The following is a 27,157-nucleotide window of genomic DNA, read 5'->3' as shown; positions in this document are numbered from 1 at the left end:
TGTATGTTCTATCTGAATCATAAAATAAAATTGTAGGGTTTACTATCCCTTTAATTAGGATTTTTTAAGCTTTTAACACCATGGTGCTTGTGCTTTCTTTGTGAAAGATGAATGTTTTACATTATATGTGCATAATTGCTCCCCTCACTATAAAAATAATGTGTTTATTAAAGGGACTTAACCCCCCCCCCAAAAAAAAATAATAATAATAATTCAGAGTTCAAGTAGAACATACAATTTTAAACAACTTTCTAATTTACTTCTATTATCTAATTTGCTTGGTTCTCTTGGTAACTTTTGCTGAAGAGCATACCTTGGTAGGCTCAGGAGCAGCAAAGCACTGCTGGGTCCTAGCTGGTGATTGGTGGGTGCACATATATGGCTCAGTTGTTTTGTTCAGCTAGCTCTCAGGGGTGCATTCCTGCACCTCCAACAAAGGATACCAAAAGAATGAAGGACATTTTAATTGGAAAGTTGTTTAAAATTGTATGCTCTATTTGAATTGTGAAAGAAAAATCTGGGCTTTATATCTCTTTAATTTCTGGAAAAAACCTATTAGAGTCTTAAGGAATAGTAAATCGACCAAGTCTGCATTTCATTCTGTTATTTATTTTTTAAAGGGATTTAAGAACAAACCGAAGAAGAAGGTTCATATGAAATCTGATTTGATTGATGTTGATCTTATTAGAGGTGAGTAGGTATGGGTGTGTGTTGCAGCCTCATTTGATGTGGACCATATACAAATGAGCTTCTGCACTCATGCAATCACTGCGTAGCATATTTGAGATCAGGGGTCATAATGCAGCAGAAACATTTTATGGAGAGTTAAAGGGACATTAAACACAAACATTTTCTTTCTTGATTCAGATAGAGAATACAATTTTAAACAACATCCTAATTTACTTCTTTTATCTGATTTGTTTCATTCTTTAGATATCCTTTGTTGAAGAGCTAGGCATGCACATGGTTGAGCCAATCACACGAGGCATCTATCAGGAGCTACTGAGCATATCTAGATATGATTTTTAGCAAAGGCTATCAAAAGAATTAATCAAATTAGGTAATTGAAGTAAACTGGAATGTTGTTTAAAATTGTATTCTCTATCTGAATCATAAAAGAAAAATGTTGGGTTTCATGTCCCTTTAAGGCTAATATCTCTTTAAGGCTTCTTCTAGTAGGACCCAATGTTTTGTAACTACACTGGGGCTTTAAAATCCTCTTGAAAGTCTCAGGAAACCTTTCAAGAAAGTTTGACAAATAAAGCCCTAAAAGGCCTTCATTCCATTTCCAGAAACTCACATTTCTGGAAAGTTTCCAGAAAACATTTTTCTGGAAACAAATTTTCTGGCAACTCAGGAAATCAATCTGAAGTCCAAAGTGGCTGAAATTAAAATTGGTAACACCATGCAATTTTTTGGACAAGGAATCTGCTTGTGTTTGAGATCCCAGATCACCTGCAAGGTTTTGAAAAACAGCTGTGGAAGAAACACTCAGGTCAAATATGAGCCAAGAACAATTCTTTTAAATCAAATACAGTTTAAAAGTACTTGAGAACTTTTTGAAAATGAAATTCCAAGCCAAATGTTTGATGGACTTTAACCCCTTCAATACCAGACTTTCAGAGAAAAACATGCCCAAAATACCAGAGAAATGTTAGCATTTTTGCCATCACTCCAATTTAAACAGAAATAGAGCCTTGTTTGTTTTGATTTACCTGTCACAATTATATATATTTTTTAAGCAGACAACCCAAGGTATTGATCTAGGCCCATTTTGGTATAGTTAATGCCACCATTTCACCGCCAAATGTGATCAAATAAAAAAATGATTTTTTTTTCACAAACTTTGAGTTTCTCACTGAAATTATTTACATACTGCTTGTGCAATCATGATGTAAATGGTTGTAAAAGTTTCTCTGGGATCCTCTTTGTTCAGAAATAACAGACATATATGGCCATTGCTTTTTGGTAATTAGAAGGCCGCTAATTGCAGCTGCGCACCACACTTCTTCCTGGCAGTTAAGGGGTTAATTAGGTAGATTTAAAAGGTTCATTTTAGCTTTAGTGTAGCGATTACCCTCCTATTTAACACTTCCCACCCTCTGATCCCTTTCAAACAGCTCTCTTCCATCCCACACCCCACTGGTCACACCCATCTTAGTTACTGGAAGGCATTTTTAAAAATAAAATAAAAAAATAAATATATTTTTATATTTTCTGCAGTGTAGGATCCCCCCTTACCCTCCAACCTCCCTGATCCCCACCCAAACAGCCCTCTAAACCTCCCCCTCTAACTATTAGCCGCCATCTTAGATACTGGCAGCTATTTTATTTTCTGTAGTGTAGTGTCCCCACCACCTCTCCCCTCCCTTGATCCTTAGTTAGCCCCACATTCCCTTTTCTGTAGTGTAGCTGCCCATCCCTCCCTTTCCATTTATTTTATTTTTCTGTAGCGTAGGGCCCTCCCACTCCCTCCTCTTCCCTCCCCCCTCCGCTGCTAAGCCGCCCACTCGCTACTTGCCTCCCGCCCACACCTCCCACCGGCACCAGCAGAAGATCGTTGCAGATGGTGACACACACAGTGTCATCGTCTGTAACTATCAGGCATCTGCCCTCATTTTGAGCCAGAGCATCGATTGTGCTCCGGCTCCTTATGTGGCAGATGCCTGGAGCTTCAAGAACTCCAGCTCTTGGCTGTAATTTAACAGCCGAGAGTGCTGGAGCTTCCTGAAGCTCAGACTTATTTATACGTCTTGCAGTATAATAGGCAAAGTACTGCAAGATGTGTATATATACGCCTGTTTAGGTAAAGGGGTTAAAGACCTTTGGCAGATTAGGAGTGGAGCGCGCGCGATAAGGGTTTCTTTTTTTTTTTTAAGTAATTTTTTATTGTTTTTTTACATTGTATACAATATCATCATATATCAACAAAAAAATAAAATGAGAAATACAAATAACATATTAATATAGAGAGAAAAAAAGAACAATCTCTGACTGGCTTACATTTTTCAGCACTACAAAAGAAAATTTAAACAACAATAGATTTCTCTTCCTGTATTCTTTTCTTAAACCTATAACCAACTTAAAGAATCAAGCATGGATATTACCATACTAAAAGGACCACATCACATAAACAAAAAAAGAAGAGGAGGAAAAAAAAAAAAGGGGAATTGAATTCTCTCTCTCCCCCCCCCCCCACGTCTCCCCCCCCACCGCTACTCCGGCACTCCCACCCTGCCATCCCCATTAGGTCGCTCCAACCAGCTATGCGGAAAGACATTTAATAACGTTAACACCGCAAAACTCACTGTTGATAGGAAGGGGGAAAGAATCATCTTTTGCATCGGTATAGAGACAACTTCCACAAAAATTTCTGAATTTTTTTCTCAGCAGCGTCATAAAGATGGTACGATTCAAACACTAATTGATTTTGTAATACTTTAAAGACCATGGCTAGACCAGGCACGGTCTTAGCTTTCCAATTTTTCAAAATACAATGTCTAACAGCTAATATGATTGTATTTAAACTATTAATAGTATTACAATTAATCATATCATTTGATGAGAAAAGAAAAATAATATCTCTCCCGGCAAAAGCTATTGTTACTTTGTATAGTTTATTGAACCAAAAAATAATTTTCAAACACAATTGTCTAACCTTAGGGCATGTCCAAAACATATGAAGTAGGTCTGCCTTGCCATGTGCACATCGCGGACATAGATTAGCTGAAAAAGGATAAAATTTAGATATTTTCCAATGTGATAGATAGAAATTATTAATCAACTTCATATGAGATTCTTTCCAAGATATTGGTACTTTACACTTACACATGGCCTCAAAACTCTGATTAAATGAATCATGCTCTACTGAAGGAGATATAAAGACCCATGCCTTACATAGCTTCTCCATAATAAGCTGACTCTGTTTACTTAACAAAATGTCATACATCAGGGAAATCGACGCATCTCCTGCAGTAAATTTTTGTACACATAACTTAATATTTGCCCAGATCATTGTGGTCGAAACACGACACTTCTGCCCTGCAAGGGTTTCTTTTACAAGATACGATGAGTGCACGGATTTCATCCTTACTTATGGGATATCTCCTCCTGGTCAACAGGAGGAGGCAAAGAGCACCACAGCAGAGCCGTATATATAGCTTCTCCCTTCCCTCCCACCCCAGTCATTCTCTTTGCCTGTGTTAGACTAGGAAGAGGTAAAGGGAGGTGTTAGTTTAGTTTCTTCAATCAAGAGTTTTTTATTTTCAAATGGTGCCAGTGTGTACTATTTTTCTAAAGGGTGTAGCCAGGACCTGGTCAGTCTCTTGTTAGCAGAGCTACAGGTGGCTTTAAGGCATTGGGAACTGGTGGGATTAATTTCTCACTGCGCCTCCCATACTGTATGCTCCCCTTTTCAATATGGTCTTAGACATGCTAACTAAGGCCCTGTATGTCTCCACAGATTGTCAAGAAGATAATGAAGACTTCTTTGTAGCTGTGGGACGCTTCATGCTGTTGATCAGCAACAAGGTATGTGCAGCTTTCTTTTTTCTGGGACAGAATTAACTCAGGAGTCGCTGCTACCTTCTATCTACAAGTCCCTTAATTTACCCAGGACCTCCATTAAAGGGTTAAGGAGGAGGTGGTGGGGGTGGATGGTTTACATCGCTCTGGGCACATTTCTGGTCATATGTGGGAGCGTTTATGGACTGGGCTGACGCTGGGAGAATAGTTTATTGTGAACTTGTTTCTGGTGTTTGTGTAACTTAACTGTACTTGCAAGCCATTTATGTTTCTTTAGTGCCTCTTAGATAATTGCGAGGTGTTAGTACTCTCACCGCATGGCCGTTTTCGCTGCGATGCAGCGACATACGGCTCGCGGTTCTTGAGAGCTCAATCGACATGTCGGGTGTACGCCCACGAAGGGCGGGGTTAGTCTCCCGCGCTCTGATGCCGCATTCTGATGCTGCACTCCTTCATTTCCGGATCGCTACTACGGAGCAGTGTGTAGAGGAGCTCTTCTCTGCCGGGACCGCATGGTCTTTTAAAATTAGAGCAAAGGGTCTTAGGCAGTGTGTGTGATTACCGCAGACGACTTTGAGGGGGCAGGTAGGCGCCTCAGCAGAGTTGTTGAGGCGGCAGTGACTAAGTTTACCAATCCGTTTTTTTTTCTAATAACTATATTTGATCGTATTTTTTCTGCCCTCATTGTTTAACATATTTCCTTTATTTTAATTGGATCATCTGTTATTTGGGGGTTAGCGGTTACCAGTGCAGCTGCATTTAAATTATTAGAGCTGCTTATTAACTCTTTAGTTGCAGGATAAGACACAAGTTATTGCTTATGCTGTCATGGAACCTGTTACATGCTCATTATGTTTGTCTGCACATGTGGAACCTCTTATTACTTTTTGCCCCTCGTGTACTGAGAGGGCTTTACAGTTTAGGGAACAAATGTTTTGTGATACAGATTTAAATAATGCTTCTCAAGGCTCTAACGATGAGAATCAGGGTATGCCTCATCTTTCTCCCCAAGCGTCACAGTCCCTATCGCCTACCCATGCGCAGTCCAATACCTCTGCAGTTTCTGCTGCATTTACTCTAAAGGACATAGCAACTGTTATGTCCTCTACTCTTTCTGAAGCGTTGTCTGCCTTTCCTGTCCTGCAAGGCAAACGCAGGAGGAAGGACGACATTGTGGCTACCACATCCTCGGACGCTTTAATTGCGAGGTCAGAAATGCCTTTACAGGGCTCAGAATTGGAGCCCCTATCTGAAGGTGAGCTTTCTGAATCAGATAGCGCCCTGCTACCGACGGATTCAGAAGTTATGTCTTTCCAGTTTAAACTGGAACACCTCCGTCTGTTGTTGAAGAAGGTGTTGGTCACTCTGGACGACTGCGATTCTATCGTGGTCCCTCCAGAAAAATTTAGTAAGTTGGACGGGTATCTAGAAGTCCCTTCTTATTCATATGTTTTTCCAGTTCCCAAGAGAACTTCGGAAATTATTGCTAAGGAATGGGAGAGACCAGGTATACCATTCTCTCCTTCTCCTGTTTTCAGGAAGATGTATCCCATAGCGGATTCTATCAGGAATTCTTGGCAGACAGTGCATAAGGTGGAAGGTGCTATTTCCACTTTGGCTAAGCGAACTACTATACCTATTGAGGATAGTTGTGCTTTTAAAGACCCTATGGATAAGAAATTAGAGGGTCTGCTTAAGAAACTTTATGTTCATCAAGGGTTACTTTTACAACCGGCAGCCTGCATCGTCACAGTTACCACGGCGACTGCTTATTGGTTTGATGCTCTGGAGGAGTCTCTTAAAACTGAAACTCCTTTCGAGGAGATACAGGACAGAATTAAAGCCCTGAAGCTGGCTAATTCATTTGTGACAGATGCTTTGCTGCAAATTACTAAGTTGGTGGCTAAAAGTTCAGGATTTTCCATTTTAGCACGTAGGGCCTTATGGCTTAAGTCCTATCTGCCGATGTGTCATCCAAGACTAAGCTTTTGGCTATCCCTTACAAGGGTAAGACCTTGTTTGGTCCCGACTTGAAATAAATAATTTCTGACATCACGGGAGGTAAGGGTCACCTCCTTCCTCAGGATAAGAAATCCAAACAGAGGGGTCGACAGAGTAATTTTTGTTCCTTTCGAAATTTCAAGGGAACCCCCTCTCCCCCTTCCAATAAGCAGGAGGGGGGCTATTCTCAACCCAAGTCCATGTGGCGGCCCAACCAAGCTTGGAACAAGGGCAAACAACCCAAAAAACCTGTTGCTGCCACTAAGTCAGCATGAAGGGGTGGCCCCCGATCCGGGACCGGATGTAGTCGGGGGCAGACTATCATTTTTCATCCAGGCTTGGATGAGAGACGTCCAAGATCCTTGGGCAATAGATATAGTATCTCAGGGAAACAAACTGGAATTCAAAAATTCTTCCCCCAGAGGAAGATTCCTTCTTTCTCGATTGTCTGTAGACCAGACAAAGAGAGAGGCGTTCTTACGTTGTGTAAGAGACCTATCCTCCATGGGAGTAATTTGTCCCATTCCAATACAGGGACAGGGGTTTTATTCAAATCTGTTTGTAGTTCCCAAAAAAGAGGGAACTTTCAGACATATCTTAGATCTCAAGAGTCTAAACAAGTTTCTCAGAGTTCCATCTTTCAAGATGGAAACTATTCGGACCATTCTTTCATTGATCCAGGAGGGTCAATTTATGACTACCGTGGATTTAAAGGATGCTTATCTTCATGTTCCTATCCACAGAGATCATCACAAGTTCCTGAGGTTTGCCTTTCTCGACAAACACTTTCAGTTTGTGGCTCTTCCTTTTGGTCTGGCCACGGTGCCCAGAATTTTCACAAAGGTTCTGGGGTCGCTGCTAGCGGTTCTGAGACCGCGGGGCATTGCAGTGGTGCCTTATCTGGACGATATTCTGATCCAGGCGTCGTCTTATCAGCTAACAAAGTCTCATACCAACATTGTTCTGTCCTTCCTGAGGACTCATGGGTGGAAGGTGAATCTGGAAAAGAGTTCTCTAGTTCCACAGACAAGGGTTCCTTTCCTGGGAACTCTAATCGACTCTCCATCCATGAAAATATTTTTGACGGAGGTCAGTGCATGGAGGTAATTGGATTGATGGTAGCGGTTGCTCGGTTTCATCTCAGGCCTCTGCAACTGAGCATGCTCAGGCAGTGGAATGGAGATTATACGAATTTGTCTCCTCAAATACATCTGGATCAGGAGACAAGGGACTCTTTTCTATGGTGGTTGTCGCTGGATCTTCTATCCCAGGGGACATGCTTTCGCAGACCCTCATGGGTGATAGTGACAACGTATGCCAGCTTGTTAGGATGGGGAGCAGTCTGGAATTCCCTGAGGGCTCAGGGGGTCTGGACTCAGTTGAAGTCTCTTTTTCCCATCAATATTCTAGAGTTGAGAGCAATATTCAATGCACTTCAGGCTTGGCCTCAGCTGGCTTCGGCCCATTTAATCAGATTCCAGTCGGACAATATAACGACGGTGGCCTATATCAATCATCAGGATGGAACAAGAAGTTAATTAGCGATGACAGAAGTAGCCAGGATAATACAGTGGGCGGAGTCTCACTCTTGCCATCTGTCCACGATTTACATCCCAGGAGTGGAAAACTGGGAAGCGGATTTTCTGAGCAGACAGACATTTCATCCGGGAGAGTGGAAACTCCATCCGGAGGTATTTACCGATCTGATTGTCAGATGGGGCAGGCCGGAGTTTGATCTCATGGCATCTCGCCAGAATGCCAAGCTTCCGAGATACGGATCCAGGTCCAGGGATCCCCAGGCCGAACTGATAGATGCCTTGGCAGTGCCTTGGTTATTCAGCCTAGCTTATGTATTTCCTCCATTTGCTCTCCTTCCCCGGGTGATTGCCCGAGTCAAGCAGGAGAGGGCATCGGTGATACTCATCACCCCGGCGTGGCCTCGCAGAACTTGGTATGCCGATCTGGTGGACATGTCATCCCAGCCTTCATGGAAACTTCTATTGAGGAACGACCTTCTCATTCAGGGACCCTTCCATCATCCGAATCTGGTTTCTCTGCAGCTAACTGCTTGGAGATTGAACGCTTAATTTTATCTAAGCGAGGGTTTTCTGATTCGGTTATAGATACTTTGATTCAGGCTTGTAAGCCTGTTACTAGAAAGATTTACCATAAGATATGGCGTAAATATCTTTATTGGTGCAAATCCAAGGGCTACTCGTGGAGTAGGGTTAGGATTCCCAGGATCTTGTCTTTTCTCCAAGAAGGATTGGAGAAAGGGTTGTCAGCGAGTTCCTTAAAGGGACAAATTTCTGCTTTGTCTATTTTACTTCACAAGCGTCTGGCAGATGTCCCAGATGTTCAATCCTTTTGTCAGGCTCTGACTAGAATCAGGCCTGTGTTTAGACCAATTGCTCCTCTGTGGAGTTTGAATTTAGTTCTTAAAGTTCTTCAAGGGGTTCCGTTTGAACCTATGCATTCCATAGATATTAAGTTATTATCTTGGAAAATTTTGTTTTTGGTTGCTATTTCTTCTGCTCGCAGAGTTTCGGAGTTTTCAGCATTACAATGTGATTCTCCTTATCTTATGTTTCATTCGGATAAGGTAGTGTTACATACCAAACCTGGTTTTCTTCCTAAGGATGTTTCAACTAAAAATATTAATCATGAAATTGTTGTTCCTTCCTTGTGTCCCAATCCTTCTTCTAAGAAGGAGCGACTGTTGCATAATTTGGACGTGGTCCGTGCCTTGATGTTTTACTTACAGGCAACTAAGGATTTTCGTCAATCTTCTTCCCTGTTTGTTGTATTTTCTGGGAAGCGTAGGGGTCAGAAAGCTATGGCTACCTCTCTTTCTTTTTGGCTGAAGAGTATCATCCATTTTGCATATGAGACTGCTGGACAGCAGCCTCCTGAACGAATTACGGCTCATTCTACTAGGGCTGTGGCTTCCTCATGGGCATTCAAAAATGATGCTTCTGTTGAACAGATTTGCAAAGCTGCAACTTGGTCTTCTTTTCACACTTTTTTCCAAATTTTCCAAATTTGATACTTTTGCCTTGTCTGAGGCTGTTTTTGGGAGAAAAGTTCTTCAAGCAGTGGTGCCTTCTGTTTAGGTTCCCTGTCTTGTCCCTCACTTTCATACGTGTCCTATAGCTTTGGTATTGTATCCCATAAGTAAGGATGAAATCCGTGGACTCATTGTATCTTGAAAAAGGAAATTTATGCTTACCTGATTTGTTTCTTTTACGATACGATGAGTCCACGGCCCACCCTGTTTTTGTATGACAGGTCTTTTATTTTTTTTAAACTTCAGTCACCTCTGCACCTTGGTTTTTCCTTTCTCTTCCTAACTTCGGTCGAATGACTGGAGTGGGAGGGAAGGGAGGAGCTATATATACGGCTCTGCTGTGGTGCTCTTTGCCTCCTCCTGTTGACCAGGAGGTGATATCCCATAAGTAAGGATGAAATCATATCGTAAAAGAAAAAAAAATTATCAGGTAAGCATAAATTTCCTTTTTTATAGCGGGTGTTTGCGCTCAGCGGTTTTACTAGTTGAAAGTAAACGCGATCGCTTGTGCGCAATTGCAATTTATGCTAGTAAGATTACCACCTCCATAGAGCTCTGGTTAACTGTTTTGCAAAATAAAAAGTATCACGAAACGCATCAAAAATACATTACAAAGTACAGTTACTCATAATAACACCTTCTGATAAAACTTCAAAAAAATATTGCACACACAAATTATAAGGACTCAAAGATATGAGGGTTTTAGATTTTTTTTTTTAAAGGGCTTTAACCTAAAGATACATACATACATACATACACATGTATGTATGTATGTATGTATGTATATATATATATATATGTCTATATACGTATGTATTTATATGTGTATATATGTATTTACAGACATATGTTTTTATATGTATATGTGTACATATATATAACTGCATTGGAGCCCTTTGCAGTTAAATAGATGAAAACGTAAAAACATATTTAATTTAATAAAGTGCTATACTGTGTATTTATTGTAAATATTTCACATTCCAATTCCATTTTTGCACATAGGGGAATATGTTCTATGTATTAATATATATAAAATCATCAGATATATATAGAAATATTTATGAATAAATAGAACATGTTCCTGTATGTAAAGAACATTGGAATGTGAAATAGTAATATTTTCATGTTGGGTTAGCGCACATGAGAATATTCGATCAGGTTTGCGCGAGAGTAAAGTGTTAGGTTTTCCCCCACGTTCTGCTTTTTGCGCTACTCGGTTTAGCGTGCAAGCAAAAACAGTTTACTTTCAACTCATAATACCAACGCAACCCGACAAGCGCAAAAGCCGAACTTCTATCGCAGTTAATGCTTGAGCGGGAGAGTTAATTGGTGCTCCACTTGTAATCTGGCCCCTTGAGTCTGTTACAAGACACTTGCAAAGTTCAGAAGGTTTTGACAAGGATGTAATCTAGATTAGATGTCACAGAAATACTCGTGCCATGATCTTTGTTAGGGAAGCTTTTTTTTCTTTTTCTTTTTTTTTTCTTCTAAAAAAACAAACAAAAAAAACAAACTTTTATTACTCCCTCAACATAGACATATAGCATAAAGCAAATATTTAAATGTATGCGGTCCCACAATTCAGATAAGGGGTTCCTTGACCTTAAAGCAATCATCTGATCATCATAGTTATATTTATCACTTGCAGCAACTGCTAATGATTTTGTTTTGTGGTGTTAATGTTAGTGTGTTCATAGATCCATATTTCTCTGAGCTAATCTCACATTTATTGGATTCATAGATCCATATTTCTCTGAACTAATCTCACATTTATTGGATTTCTTAAATGTTTTAACTGTGTGAATGTAAAAATAGATTATGTTATATATAAAGCATAATTTCTGGTACAGCTATATCAGGATTTATGCTGAGCAAATTTAAAAATGAAACATTTTAGACCTTATTTCCTGCATAAATTGTAAGATGGTGCAAATTGACAGCAATTATATTTTTATTGCTTTTGAGTAGTGTTTTGGGAAGGTAAAACAATGATATATGTGAAACAATAAAATGTGTTTGAATTTTTCAGGAGATAATGGTGTAGTTTTCCAATATTATGGCATTTTTGCAAACTAAAATTATTTTCTAAAAAGTTATTGAGATTATATATTTGTGTGTTTAATTGCAGCAGACTAATGCTTTTTTTCTATCTTTAACAATGAGTGGACTGGTAACTTTTTTCCCTCCATGCTAGTAACGTTTAACCCCTGACTAGTAAATTATAGTGTCATTTTTTTACCCCGTGTGTGCGTGTGTCTGTATATGTATATATAATGTGTATGTATGTATAAATAAAATAAGATGAATTGGAAAATTGACTTTTTCCTATATTTAACATTGAATAGTCTAGTAACTATTGTAATATTTTTCCACCTCTATATATAGAGTTTAATATGAAAAGAAATCAATTAATTAATTGTCTTTTTTTTCCCCAGGGTCAACATTTGCCAAAGCTAAGCCTGAGAGCCCTTGGACTTCTCTAACCCGGAAAGGCTTAGTAAGAGTTATGCTATTCCCATTGTTCAGTAAATGGTGGATTCAGGTGACCAGTCCATTCGTCTTTATTTGGTTATTGGTGCTTTACCTAATGCAAGGTACGCTCCACATGCATTAGATATTCTCTTAGGATACAACCAGACCACAGCTAAAAGCTTAGACATGAATCCTATGTATTAATATGATTTGATAATGACTGTTTTTCTGTTTAATTATACATTTGTTTGCCACCACAATTAAGACTCTTGTGCGTGTCTAAATTGATATTTGGAAATGAGACAGAAACCACATTTCATTTTGCTTTCAGTTTGTGTTTTAAGCTGAAAACTACCAGGAGTTTCTTTGCTGAAGACATAAATATGTAATTGTTTTATTATTTCTTTCATGTAATTAGCAAGAGTCCATGAGCTAGTGACGTATGGGATATACATTCCTACCAGGAGGGGCAAAGTTTCCCAAACCTCAAAATGCCTATAAATACACCCTTCACCACACCCACAATTCAGTTTTACAAACTTTGCCTCCTATGGAGGTGGTGAAGTCAGTTTGTGCTAGATTCTACGTTGATATGCGCTCCGCAGCAAGTTGGAGCCCGGTTTTCCTCTCAGCGTGCAGTGAATGTCAGAGGGATGTGAGGAGAGTATTGCCTATTTGAATGCAGTGATCTCCTTCTACGGGGTCTATTTCATAGGTTCTCTGTTATCGGTCGTAGAGATTCATCTCTTACCTCCCTTTTCAGATCGACGATATACTCTTATTTATATACCATTGCCTCTGCTGATTTTCGTTTCAGTATTGGTTTGGCTTTCTACAAACATGTAGATGAGTGTCCTGGGGTAAGTAAATCTTATTTTCTGTGACACTCTAAGCTATGGTTGGGCACTTTATTTATAAAGTTCTAAATATATGTATTCAAACATTTATTTGCCTTGACTCAGGATGTTCAACATTCCTTATTTTCAGACAGTCAGTTTCATATTTGGGATAATGCATTTGAATCAATCATTTTTTCTTACCTTAAAAAATTTGACTCTTTTTCCCTGTGGGCTGTTAGGCTCGCGGGGGCTGAAAATGCTTCATTTTATTGCGTCATTCTTGGCGCGGACTTTTTTGGCGCAAAACATCTTTTCTGTTTCCGGCGTCATACGTGTCGCCGGAAGTTGCGTCATTTTTTTGACGTCCTTTTGCGCCAAAAATGTCGGCGTTCCGGATGTGGCGTCATTTTTGGCGCCAAAAAAGCATTTAGGCGCCAAATAATGTGGGCGTCTTATTTGGCGCTAAAAAAATATGGGCGTCGCTTTTGTCTCCACATTATTTCAGTCTCATTTTTTCTTTGCTTCTGGTTACTAGAAGATTGTTTATTGGCATTTTTTCCCATTCCTGAAACTGTCATTTAAGGAATTTGATCAATTTTGCTTTATATGTTGTTTTTTCTCTTACATATTGCAAGATGTCTCACGTTGCATCTGAGTCAGAAGATACTTCAGGAAAATCGCTGTCTAGTGCTGGAACTACCAAAGCTAAGTGTATCTGCTGTAAACTTTTGGTAGCTATTCCTCCGGCTGTTGTTTGTACTAATTGTCATGACAAACTTGTTAATGCAGATAATATTTCCTTTAGTAATGTACCATTGCCTGTTGCAGTTCCTTCAACATCTAAGGTGCAGAATGTTCCTGATAACATAAGAGATTTTGTTTCTGAATCCATCAAGAAGGCTATGTCTGTTATTTCTCCTTCTAGTAAACATAAAAAATCTTTTAAAACTTCTCTCTCTACAGATGAATTTTTAAATGAACATCATCATTCTGATTCTGATGACTCTTCTGGTTCAGAGGATTCTGTCTCAGAGATTGATGCTGATAAATCTTCATATTTATTTAAAATGGAATTTATTCGTTCTTTACTTAAAGAAGTACTAATTGCTTTAGAAATAGAGGATTCTGGTCCTCTTGATACTAATTCTAAACGTTTAGATAAGGTATTTAAATCTCCTGTGGTTATTCCAGAAGTTTTTCCTGTTCCTAATGCTATTTCTGAAGTAATTTCCAGAGAATGGGATAAATTGGGTAATTCATTTACTCCTTCTAAACGTTTTAAGCAATTATATCCTGTGCCGTCTGACAGATTAGAATTTTGGGACAAAATCCCTAAAGTTGATGGGGCTATTTCTACCCTTGCTAAACGTACTACTATTCCTACGTCAGATGGTACTTCGTTTAAGAATCCTTTAGATAGGAAAATTGAATCCTTTCTAAGAAAAGCTTATCTGTGTTCAGGTAATCTTCTTAGACCTGCTATATCATTGGCTGATGTTGCTGCAGCTTCAACTTTTTGGTTGGAGACTTTAGCGCAACAAGTAACAGATCATGATTCTCATAATATTATTATTCTTCTTCAGCATGCTAATAATTTTATCTGTGATGCCATTTTTGATATTATCAGAGTTGATGTCAGGTTTATGTCTCTAGCTATTTTAGCTAGAAGAGCTTTATGGCTTAAAACTTGGAATGCTGATATGGCTTCTAAATCAACTCTACTTTCCATTTCTTTCCAGGGTAACAAATTATTTGGTTCTCAGTTGGATTCTATTATCTCAACTGTTACTGCTGGGAAAGGAACTTTTTTACCACAGGATAAAAAATCTAAGGGTAAAAACAGGGCTAATAATCGTTTTCGTTCCTTTCGTTTCAACAAAGAACAAAAGCCTGATCCTTCATCCTCAGGAGCAGTTTCAGTTTGGAAACCATCTCCAGTCTGGAATAAATCCAAGCCTTCTAGAAAGGCAAAGCCTGCTTCTAAGTCCACATGAAGGTGCGGCCCTCATTCCAGCTCAGCTGGTAGGGGGCAGGTTACGTTTTTTCAAAGAAATTTGGATCAAATCTGTTCACAATCTTTGGATTCAGAACATTGTTTCAGAAGGGTACAGAATTGGTTTCAAGATGAGACCTCCTGCAAAGAGATTTTTTCTTTCCCGTGTCCCAGTAAATCCAGTGAAAGCTCAAGCATTTCTGAATTGTGTTTCAGATCTAGAGTTGGCTGGAGTAATTATGCCAGTTCCAGTTCTGGAACAGGGGATGGGGTTTTATTCAAATCTCTTCATTGTACCAAAGAAGGAGAATTCCTTCAGACCAGTTCTGGATCTAAAAATATTGAATCGTTATGTAAGGATACCAACGTTCAAAATGGTAACTGTAAGGACTATCTTGCCTTTTGTTCAGCAAGGGCATTATATGTCCACAATAGATTTACAGGATGCATATCTGCATATTCCGATTCATCCAGATCATTATCAGTTCCTGAGATTCTCTTTTCTGGACAAGCATTACCAGTTTGTGGCTCTGCCGTTTGGGCTAGCTACAGCTCCAAGAATTTTTACAAAGGTTCTCGGTGCCCTTCTGTCTGTAATCAGAGAACAGGGTATTGTGGTATTTCCTTATTTGGACGATATCTTGGTACTTGCTCAGTCTTTACATTTAGCAGAATCTCATACGAATCGACTTGTGTTGTTTCTTCAAGATCATGGTTGGAGGATCAATTCACCAAAAAGTTCATTGATTCCTCAGACAAGGGTAACCTTTCTGGGTTTCCAGATAGATTCAGTGTCCATGACTCTGTCTTTAACAGACAAGAGACGTCTAAAATTGATTTCAGCTTGTCGAAACCTTCAGTCACAATCATTCCCTTCGGTAGCCTTATGCATGGAAATTCTAGGTCTTATGACTGCTGCATCGGACGCGATCCCCTTTGCTCGTTTTCACATGCGACCTCTTCAGCTCTGTATGCTGAATCAATGGTGCAAGGATTACACAAAGATATCTCAATTAATATCTTTAAAACCGATTGTACGACACTCTCTAACGTGGTGGACAGATCACCATCGTTTAATTCAGGGGGCTTCTTTTGTGCTTCCGACCTGGACTGTAATTTCAACAGATGCAAGTCTCACAGGTTGGGGAGCTGTGTGGGGATCTCTGACGGCACAAGGAGTTTGGGAATCTCAGGAGGTGAGATTACCGATCAATATTTTGGAACTCCGTGCAATTTTCAGAGCTATTCAGTTTTGGCCTCTTCTGAAGAGAGAATTGTTCATTTGCTTTCAGACAGACAATGTCACAACTGTGGCATACATCAATCATAAAGGAGGGACTCACAGTCCTCTGGCTATGAAAGAAGTATCTAGAATTCTGGTTTGGGCGGAATCCAGCTCCTGTCTAATCTCTGCGGTTCATATCCCAGGTATAGACAATTGGGAAGCGGATTATCTCAGTCGCCAAACGTTGCATCCGGGCGAATGGTCTCTTCACCCAGAGGTATTTCTTCAGATTGTTCAAATGTGGGAGCTTCCAGAAATAGATCTGATGGCGTCTCATCTAAACAAGAAACTTCCCAGGTATCTGTCCAGATCCCGGGATCCTCAGGCGGAAGCAGTGGATGCATTATCACTTCCTTGGAAGTATCATCCTGCTTATATCTTTCCGCCTCTAGTTCTTCTTCCAAGAGTAATCTCCAAGATTCTGAAGGAATGCTCGTTTGTTCTGCTGGTAGCTCCGGCATGGCCTCACAGGTTTTGGTATGCGGATCTTGTCCGGATGGCCTCTTGCCATCCGTGGACTCTTCCGCTACGACCAGACCTTCTGTCGCAAGGTCCTTTTTTCCATCAGGATCTCAAATCCTTAAATTTAAAGGTATGGAGATTGAACGCTTGATTCTTGGTCAAAGAGGTTTCTCTGACTCTGTGATTAATACTATGTTACAGGCTCGTAAATCTGTATCCAGAGAGATATATTATAGAGTCTGGAGGACTTATATTTCTTGGTGTCTTTCTCATCATTTTTCTTGGCATTCTTTTAGAATCCCGAGAATTTTACAGTTTCTTCAGGATGGTTTAGATAAAGGTTTATCCGCAAGTTCTTTGAAAGGACAAATCTCTGCTCTTTCTGTTCTTTTTCACAGAAAGATTGCTAATCTTCCTGATATTCATTGTTTTGTACAAGCTTTGGTTCGTATAAAACCTGTCATTAAGTCAATCTCTCCACCTTGGAGTTTGAATTTGGTTCTGGGGGCTCTTCAAGCTCCTCCGTTTGAACCTATGCATTCATTGGACATTAAATTACTTTCTTGGAAAGTTTTGTTCCTTTTGGCAATCTCTTCTGCCAGAAGAGTTTCTGAATTATCTGCTCTTTCTTGTGAGTCTCCTTTTCTGATTTTTCATCAGGATAAGGCGGTGTTGCGAACTTCTTTTGAATTTTTACCTAAAGTTGTGAATTCCAACAACATTAGTAGAGAAATTGTGGTTCTTTCATTATGTCCTAATCCTAAGAATTCTAAGGAGAAATCGTTGCATTCTTTGGATGTTGTTAGAGCTTTGAAATATTATGTTGAAGCTACTAAGTCTTTCCGAAAGACTTCTAGTTTATTTGTTATCTTTTCCGGTTCTAGAAAAGGCCAGAAAGCTTCTGCCATTTCTTTGGCATCTTGGTTGAAATCTTTAATTCATCTTGCCTATGTTGAGTCGGGTAAAACTCTGCCTCAAAGGATTACAGCTCATTCTACTAGGTCAGTTTCTACTTCCTGGGCGTTTAGGAATGAAGCTTCGATTGATCAGATTTGCAAAGCAGCAACTTGGTCCTCTTTGCATACTTTTACTAAATTCTACCATTTTGATGTATTTTCTTCTTCTGAAGCAGTTTTTGGTAGAAAAGTACTTCAGGCAGCGGTTTCAGTTTGAATCTTCTGCTTATGTTTTTCTTTAAACTTTATTTTGGGTGTGGATTATTTTCAGCAGAAATTGGCTGTCTTTATTTTATCCCTCCCTCTCTAGTGACTCTTGCGTGGAAAGATCCACATCTTGGGTAATCATTATCCCATACGTCACTAGCTCATGGACTCTTGCTAATTACATGAAAGAAAACATAATTTATGTAAGAACTTACCTGATAAATTCATTTCTTTCATATTAGCAAGAGTCCATGAGGCCCGCCCTTTTTTTGTGGTGGTTATGATTTTTGTATAAAGCACAATTATTCCAATTCCTTATTTTATATGCTTTCGCACTTTTTTATCACCCCACTTCTTGGCTATTCGTTAAACTGAATTGTGGGTGTGGTGAGGGGTGTATTTATAGGCATTTTGAGGTTTGGGAAACTTTGCCCCTCCTGGTAGGAATGTATATCCCATACGTCACTAGCTCATGGACTCTTGCTAATATGAAAGAAATGAATTTATCAGGTAAGTTCTTACATAAATTATGTTTTTCTCTGGCATCTGTATTGTTTCATGTTAGCGACATACCCAAGACTATTTTCTTGCCAGCTCCATTTTTAGCACTAAAAAGAATCTGCAAACAGCTCACTCCTTATTTCCAATGAAGACATCATTACTGGGACCATCTGCAAAACTGCACCTGTCAGAGCACCGACAGGAGAAATGGAAGTAAATAATGTTCTAGTTTTGCAGCAAAAGAAACTCGCAGAACTTATAGACAGAAAGAAGCAAATTGCTAAAAACATAAATTTGAGAATTTAGTTGCAGATTTTGGCAAAGAAATGATAAGCAGGAAAGTAGTTTTACAGCACCTCCTAACCTTAGTTTTTTTTTGCTGCTGTCACATACTGCTTCCAAATGACTTAAAGGGACAGTCAACACCACAATTGTTGTTGTTTTAAAAGATAGATAATCCTTTTATTACCCATTCCCCAGTTTTGCACAGCCACCATGGTAATATTAATATACTTTTTACCTCTGTGATTACCTTGTATCTAAGCATCTTCTGACAGCCCCCTGATCACATGACATTTTATTTATTATCTATTGACTTGCATTTTAGCCAATTAGTGCAGTGTCTGCCACAATTCACAGGCGTGCTCACAATGTTAATTATACGGCTTACAGGAACTAGCTCTCCCCTGCTGTGAAAAGCAAATACAAAAGCATGTGATTAGAGGCGGCCTTCAAGGGCTTAGAAATTATCATGAACCTTCCTAGGTTTAGCTTTCAACTAAGAATACCAAGAGAACAAAGCAAAATTGGTGAAAAAAGTAAATTGGGAAGTTGTTTAAAATTTCATGCCCTATTTTAAACATGAAAGTTTTTTTTGGACTTGACTGTCCCTTTAATTTAGTTGTATGCTGCAATGTAAGGATACATGGTCTTAAAAAAAAAAAAAAAGAGACATAAAATTGGAAAAAGAAATGCTCCAATGTGTAGGAGCATCTTATTATAGCTTAATTTGTCAGCCCTAGAGTAGTAATGCACTGCTGGGACCTAGATAAACTTTGCTGAAAAGCACATCTGCTGAGCCACTGACAAGAGGCATATGTGCATAGCCTAATCAGCAGCTAGCTTCCAGTAGTGCATTGCTGCGCCTGAGTCTATCTAGGTTTGCTTTTCAGCAAAGGATACTAAGAGAACAAAGTAAATTTGATATTAGAAGTAAATTGAGAAATCTCTTAAAATTGTGTGGTGTGTATGTATGTCTGTGTGTATATGTATATGTGTGTGTGTGTATAAGTATATATCCTGCAATGTAAATTTACTGTTCCCTGGGGACATACATTTTTTGAAAAGGAATTCTGTTTATCTTCCTCTGCTTTGGCCAATTAGGGACAGTTATACATCAGCTCCGACAAATATCAGCCAATCACTGTGCACAATGAGGAGTGTTAGGGTTGTAATGTACTCTAGCCTCTCTGGGGGAGTGTAAACAATACAATTTTAGTTAAATTACTGAAAAACAGACTATACTATAATCTATACTATAATCGTGTTTGTAACGTGTCCGTCGGTATCGCCAGTTGCGCACGCATCCTCAAAGGAATGTTGGCTGCACAAGGCAGCCAAAAGAATCCACCTGGATGCAGCATAGGCAAACAAAGCCTTAAAAAAAAAAAACACGCAACCCCCCACACGAAATAACGAAAAAACATGTAACCATCTGCAAGAAATAAAAAAATAAAAAAGAACCTCCCGCACGAAGTATAACAAAAAAAACTAACCTCCCGCACAAAGTATTAACAAACACCTACACTGCCAACCCCCACATCGCAAAATAATAAAGTAATTAACCCCTAATCCGCAAATTAAACAATGCAAATAACAATTAAAATATTAACCCCTAACCCGCCAACCCCTCACATCGCAATAAAACAAATTAACCTATTAACCCCTAAACCGCCAACGCCCCCATCACAATAAACCTAATTACCCTATTAAACCCTAAACCGCCAACCCCCCACAACACAAATAACTAATTTAATTACTAAGCCCCCTAACCTAACACCTCCTAAATTAACCCCAATACTAAGTTACAATTAAAATAAAAAAAAACTAACATTACTTTAAAAATAAAAAAAACTAAGTTTAAATTAATCTAAATTACAAAAAATAAAAAAGTCTAACATTACAGAAAATAATAAACCAAATTATCAAAAATAAAAAAATTAAACCTAATCCCTATAAAAATAAAAAACAAAATAAAAACAGTCCTTAATCTAAACTACCAATAGCCCTTAAAAGGGCCCTTTGTAGGGCATTGCCCTAAGTTAAACAGCTCTTTTACATTTAAAAATACCAAGTCCCCCCCAACAGTAAAAAAAACCCCACCCACCAAACCCCCCAAATAAAAAAAAAAAACTAACACTAAAAAAACCTAAACTACCCATTGCCCCTAAAGGGGCGTTTGTATGGGCTTTGTCCTTAAAAGGGCATTCAGCTCTTTTACTGCCCTTAAAAATGCAATCAGCTCTTTTACAGCCCAGAAAACCCTAATCTTAAAAAAAAAAAGCCACCCCAAAAAATAAAAAAATAAAGACTAAGCCCCAAATAGGTACTCACCGTTCCTGAAGTCCGGCGGAGAAGGTCTTCTTCCAGACGGCTCCATCATCTTCTATTTTCATCCGGAGCGAAGGTGGCGTGAAGGTGCAGAGCTGGCTTCCCCGATGCACGGATTCTCAGCGGCGGTCTTCAGCGAAGGCGGTCCAAAGCGACGTGGAGGCTCCTCTTCATGGGATAGTTTGCGGCACACTGAAGATTAAATGCAAGGTACCCCATATTTATTGGGGTACCTTGCATTCCTATTGGCTGAAATTTGTAAATCGGCCAATAGGATGAGAGCTACTGAAATCTTATTGGCTGATTTGAACAGCCAATAGGATTTCATTAGCTCTAATCCTATTGATTTCAAAATTTCAGGCAATAGGAATGCTAGGTACCCTGAATTGAATGCGGTACCTTCCATTAAATTTTTAGTATACGACGAAGATCAGATGAAAAGGAGCCTCACCGCCGCAGAAGACCAGAGAACTGCCACTGAGGACCGCCGCTCCGGATCTGTGCATCGGGGAAGACTGCACTGCCTTTGTTCCGTATAGAAGATGATGGAGCCACCTGGAAGAAGACCTTCATCGCTGGACTTCAGGACCGATGAGTACCTATTTGGGGCTTAGTCTTAGGCTTTTTTCTATTTTTTGGGTCGACTTTTATTTTTTTTTAGATTAGGGTTTTTTGTGCTGTAAAAGAGCTGATTGCCCTTTTAAGGGCAATGCCCATACAATTGCCCTTTTAGGGGCAATGGGTAACTTAGTTTTTTTTTTAGACTTAGTTTTTTTATTTTGGGGGGTTGATTGGGTGGGGGGTTTTACTGTTAGGGGGTAATTGATATTTTTTTTGTTTAACTTAGGGCAATGCCCTACAAAAGCCTTTTTAAGGGCTTTTGGTAGTTTAGAATTAGATTAAGTGGTGTTTTTATTTGGGGGGGGGGGTATTTTTATAGGGGTATTAGTTTAGATTTAATTTTTTTATTTTGGATAAATGTTTATTTTTTTCTGTAATTATTTTACATTTTCTTCTTAAAACGGGGGGGGGGGTCCTCAGCTGCATTCATTACTTTTGGGAAATACAGAACCTGGCCACCAGGAGGAGGCAAAGACACCCCAACCAAAGGATTAAATACCTCCCCCACTTCCCTCATTCCCCAGTCATTCTTTGCCTTTCGTCACAGGAGGTCGGCAGAGAGGAGTCGGAAGATTACGGAGTAGTCTCTTAAGGAGGGTAGTACTCTTCGAGATGGGACTGGAGTTTTAAGTAGTCCTGTCAGCCTATCTGTGAGAGCATGGATGAAAGTTAGAGTCCGGAGATGCAGGGAGAGTCTTTCTGCGAAACCATCCTGACTCATATTAGCAGCTCCATAAGCAATCAACATTGACGAGTTTCGCTGCCTGCTTTCTTCACTCAAGTCAATGTCAGAAGCAACGCTACTGTCTGTCAAACTTGAAGGATCGTGTTACTCTTCCACGGTATAGATTCCGGTAAGATCGTTTCATTTTCCTTTTCATTGTGGGATGTAATGTAAATGATAGAAGACAGGGTCTCAGTGGGACTCCTTTATCTTTTTGGAATCAAGGGTTAATATCTCCTGAGGGGGGTTATTGGACAGTGGGGGACTTTAATCATGTTTGTTATGTGATTCTGTCTGCTTATGTGTAGAGATGTTGGGGCTCATGGCTATTACAGAGCGTACAAGTTTTTTTCGAGCTGCACAGTTCTTGTGGACTGGCGCGCTTTTTCTTTGGCCTACATGTCGCACCTCGTGACCGGAGAGGATCTGTTTCTCTACTTGTCTGGGTCATAGGATGTGGTGAGTGCCCAAGCCATTGGGGGTGTAAGGTGCCAGTTGTTTTTGCCCATAATTTAATCAGTCAAACTATGGTGGATTCAGATTTTTCAGAGAAGGGTTTCTCTGATTCAGATTCTGTTACTTGCGTAGATAATCAATTATGTTCTGTATGCCGTAATAGAGTGCTCTCTTCTCCCTCCGGGGAGAGGTTATAGACCGCTGAGCCGTCTGCCTCTGAGGATGCTGTGTCCCGTGAGGTGCGTTTCCTTGAATCTTCTGTTCCTACACAGGCAGTTGTCCCGAACACCGTTACACCTTCTCCGGAAAGGAGGTTTATTTCCACCAGAGGTTACTGCATGCTTTCGCATGGCCATATCTTTAGCGGTAGCGCACTTACATCTTCCTGATTGCAAGCGAAGAGTTCATCCGTGTCCTCTTAACCTGGGGCCGTCAGGTGCGGGTTCGATTCTATCGGATCTTTCCTCTGGGGAAGCGGTTACCTCTGAGGCTTCAGGGGTACAGCCTTCTGTGTCGGGGCCTTCAGATGCCTTGCCAGAGGTGGATTTTGCCTTTAGAGTCAGACTGGCGTGCCTGTGTGTACTGCTGCAGCATTTGTTGGTGGCATTGGAGGATACCAGTTCTGATTTGTCATCGGATCCTCAGTCTTTTAAATCAGATGGCGAACAGCGCTAGATGAGTGGAGGGTTGAGATCATACTCCTGGTCGTCTTTTGTTTGGTGTGTCTAATTCCAGTTCTGAGCTCTTGAGGAATAGGGTATCTGACAGGCTGGTCCTGTTGGTGTTTCCGTTCCTTGTTGGTGTTCACCTGCGGGTACTGCTGATTTTCTTTTGATCAGGTGTGTTTTATTTTATTTTAGAGATTGTTCCTTTTAGGAAAATTGTATTAGTTGTGGAGAATATGGTGGGAAGTGTGTTTGTTGTTCCCTTTCCATTGATCGTGGAGAGGCAGTGGGACTTTTGTCTCCTCAGAGGCTTTTGTGCTTAGTGGAGTCCAGAATTTCTAAGTGGTCTCTCTCAGGGATCTTTCTATTTTTTGTTCCTTCTGCTTCTGTTGAAGTAGTATTTTATCGGGAATCTGGGTTGTGACAGGCTGTGGTGCCATCAGAATGGGCCGCATTTTTGATCCAGCCCGTTTGCTTTCAGTGTGCTCTATATAAGCTTGGGTATTGATTTCCCAAAAGTAATGAATGCAGCTGTGGACTCTCCCTGTTTTAAGAAGAAAAATTTAAATTATGCTTACCAGATAATTTTCTTTTCTTCTGTACGGGGAGAGTCTACAGCTCCCCGCCTGTTATTTTCTGTGGGCGGCCTTAAATCCTTTTTTATTTGTTTCTTCTGGAATTTTAGAGCCGTCACTAGCACTCTTCCACCTTGAGGGAGATCTGGGGGTTCCCACCCGCTTCTTCCCCGGTGATCGGGCCTGTATAGTTACAGGCATCGCTGGGGCTTCACGTTTTGCTCGGTGACGTCACGCGCAATGACGTGATGACGTCACCGCCCAACTTTATTGAAAAATCACAATAAGTATAGGGAAAGGGGGCATGCTGATTATAAGCCTGTATCTCAGGCATCTAAGCAGCTACAGACCCCCAAGACCCACCGTTGGAAAGGTAATCACCCAACGTTTAAACGTTTCATGATTCAGATAGAGCATGAGATTTTAAGCAACTTTCTAATTTACTCCTATTATCAATTTTTCTTTGTTCTCTTGTTATCTTGATTTGAAAAAGCAGCACTGTAAGCTTTAGAGTCGGACCATTTTTTGTTCAGCACCTGGGTAGCACTTGCTGATTTGTTGCTAAATGTAGCAAACTAATCAGCAAGTGCTACCCAGGTGCTGAACTAAAAATGGGCCGGCTCCTAACCTTTTATTACTGCTTTTTCAAATCAAGATAACATGAGAACAAGGAAAAATTGAGAATAGGAGTAAATTATAAAGTTGCTTAAAATTGCATGCTCTATCTGAATCATGAAAGAAAAAAATTGGGGTTAGTATCCCTTTAAGTCTTGGGGATCTGAAAGAAAAAAAAATAAGTTAAAAAAAATATATTTAAATAAAATAAAAACTCTCAAATCAGCTTAGCACCCAGGTGGGAAAATGCTTAGCACTCAAAGGGTTAAAAATGATAGATAATCCCTAGTTTTGCATAACCAACACGGGAGGGAGCACAGTGTTATCTATATGACATAAATAAACTAACAGTGTCTGTCAAAACTGTCAAAATGCACTGAGATAAGACACAGTTCAATTAGCAGATGAGCCTACCTAGGTTTAGCTTTCCACAAAAAGAAATCCAAGAGAGCAAAGCAAATTTGATGATACAAGTAAATTGGAAAGTTATTTTAAATTGCATGCACTATCTGAATCATGAAAGTTTAATTTTGACTAGACCGTCCCTTTAAATAACATTACTTTCTTGCCATTGATTTTCCATGTTTTTTTTTAAAAGACTAAACATATCATTAGTGATCAGGCGTGCTTAAATCGAGAATCTTGACATTTTTACCATGAACAGTGTTTAAATGTGTATTATTTATTTACCATTAATGATATATTTTGTTTTCGTACAGCGATAGCGATTGTGCTGTATTTTATGGTGCCTGCTGCAAGTGTGAGTGAGCAGTTGGGACCTACGTGCCTCATGCTTCTCCTTGGGACTGTGCATTGTCAGATTGTATCTACACAAAGTAGCAGAGTATCAGGGAAAAATGGAATCAAAAGACTGAGGTAAGAAACATAAAGTTTAGTTTTTCTTACTCATTTCATGGCTTGAAAAATACTGAACCCCCAGTTACCATGGTAACTAGAAATTGTAGTATGGTGTCCAGAGATGTTCCCTTGTATTAAAAAAAATGTTAATCACTTAATTGTGAAGGACCACTCTGTCATTTGTCCCCTTTCCTTCCTGTGTTTGGTGTATGACACTGGATAACTTTCCTTGTTATCTAGTGAGAGAATGGCAAGGTGATGACATCACACACAATAAGGAAGTGGTCATAACTTTACATAGAGCAAGATTAAAGGGAAATAAAACTGAAATGTTTTCTTTTGTTGTTCAGACAAAACATACATATGTAAAAAAGTTTCTTGTTCTCTGGAGCACTACATGACGAGAAGCACTGCGGCCACCTAGAGTTCTTGCAAAGGTATAACATTGTACTCCATACATATGCACGCTCCTAAATCTACATACCTGCTCTTCAATAAAGAATAGCAAGAGAATGAAGTGTGAAGCAAATTAGGGGTCAAAGTTTAAATGATATGCATTACCTTGTTCAATGCACATTGTTTAAAGTATTGTAGATATCTTAAAAGGGATAAAATTGTTTCTTAATATTATTTTAAACGCTAACATATATTTTCAAATATGTATTTATATTTTAAATAATAGCAAGCAACTATTTAATCCCTTTTATGAAATCTCCAATACCTTAAATCAGGGGTCAGCAACCTTGGGCTCTCAGATGTTTTCGAACTACATTTCCCATGATGCTGAGACAATCTTTAGGCTCACGAGAAATGTAGTTCCAAAACATCTGGGGGCCCAAGGTTGCTGACCCCTGCTTTAAATAATCTACATTGTACATGACCATGCTTTTTTTGTCAAAGAGATTAGGTAAAAGCCAGAGGGCTGGCAAAACCTCACCGGCCTATCTGAGCTCCTGGAGCTCAGTGCTGGACCTGGGCATCAAGTTGGTCTTTTAGTATGTTGTCGGCAATTTGATGAGTCACCTAGGGATACCACTTGTTTGGGGGTGCTTCCTTCCAGGAGGAATGGGGTACTGGATTTGAAGTGCCCCCCATTCTCCTAGAAGGCAGCACCCTAAACAAGTGATATCCCTAGGTGCCTTCTACTCTACGCCCCTTTTAAGAAGCGGCAGACCGGGGCTCAATTCCCTGTCCGGCACTGAGTTTAAGGAGCCTGGCTAGGCTCGCGAGGTTTTGTCGGCCACCGGCGTTTTAGCACATCTTTGTGACACATTATTTAAACATTAATTATAACTTTAGCGACATAGCTTTATAGATAAATGGGGAGGTGTATTATTTTATAGTATAGTTTATTATAGTGATTTATTTTTTAACAGTATACAAAACTGCTCAGTCATAACACTGCTGTGTACAACTCTAGGGGGCGCAATAGTACAAAGAAATGATGATCATATGAACTAAAAACATTAATATCGGAGTGTTCAAGATATATAAGGTAAAGACTGTATGGTTAAAGAGAAAGAAGCACAATAATTGTGTCACAGATAGAGACACCAACACAAGTTCTTATCTGAGTCCAAATTGGAGACTGAAAAACCTTTCAGTGTCAAGTGTGACTTCAATTGCAATTGGTACAATCCAAGGTGGTGCAATCCCCAATAAACATCACGGCTGCTCCTCTCAAAGATAGACAAAACTACCACCACTACTCAAGAGTGGTCAAATT

At 39.7% G+C, this 27,157-nt stretch overlaps 1 protein-coding gene across 5 annotated transcripts in view; it reads left to right on the top strand.

Annotated features, from left to right (window-relative positions):
• PHTF1 (putative homeodomain transcription factor 1) overlaps positions 1 to 27,157 on the top strand; it is a 383,975-nt gene that overhangs the window by 86,179 nt on the left and 270,639 nt on the right. For all 5 annotated transcript variants that reach the window (XM_053706659.1, XM_053706661.1, XM_053706660.1 and 2 more), the window contains exons 4-6: positions 621 to 690; positions 12,028 to 12,186; positions 25,293 to 25,449. In XM_053706659.1, the coding sequence (XP_053562634.1) occupies positions 621 to 690; positions 12,028 to 12,186; positions 25,293 to 25,449 (386 nt within the window). The remainder of the gene's footprint in view (positions 1 to 620; positions 691 to 12,027; positions 12,187 to 25,292; positions 25,450 to 27,157) is intronic.

Source organism: Bombina bombina, chromosome 3 (assembly GCF_027579735.1).
Source record: "Bombina bombina isolate aBomBom1 chromosome 3, aBomBom1.pri, whole genome shotgun sequence".
Taxonomy (NCBI): domain Eukaryota; kingdom Metazoa; phylum Chordata; class Amphibia; order Anura; family Bombinatoridae; genus Bombina; species Bombina bombina.
Note: the sequence above shows the minus strand (reverse complement) of the source record. Positions and strands in the feature narration are given on the sequence as shown.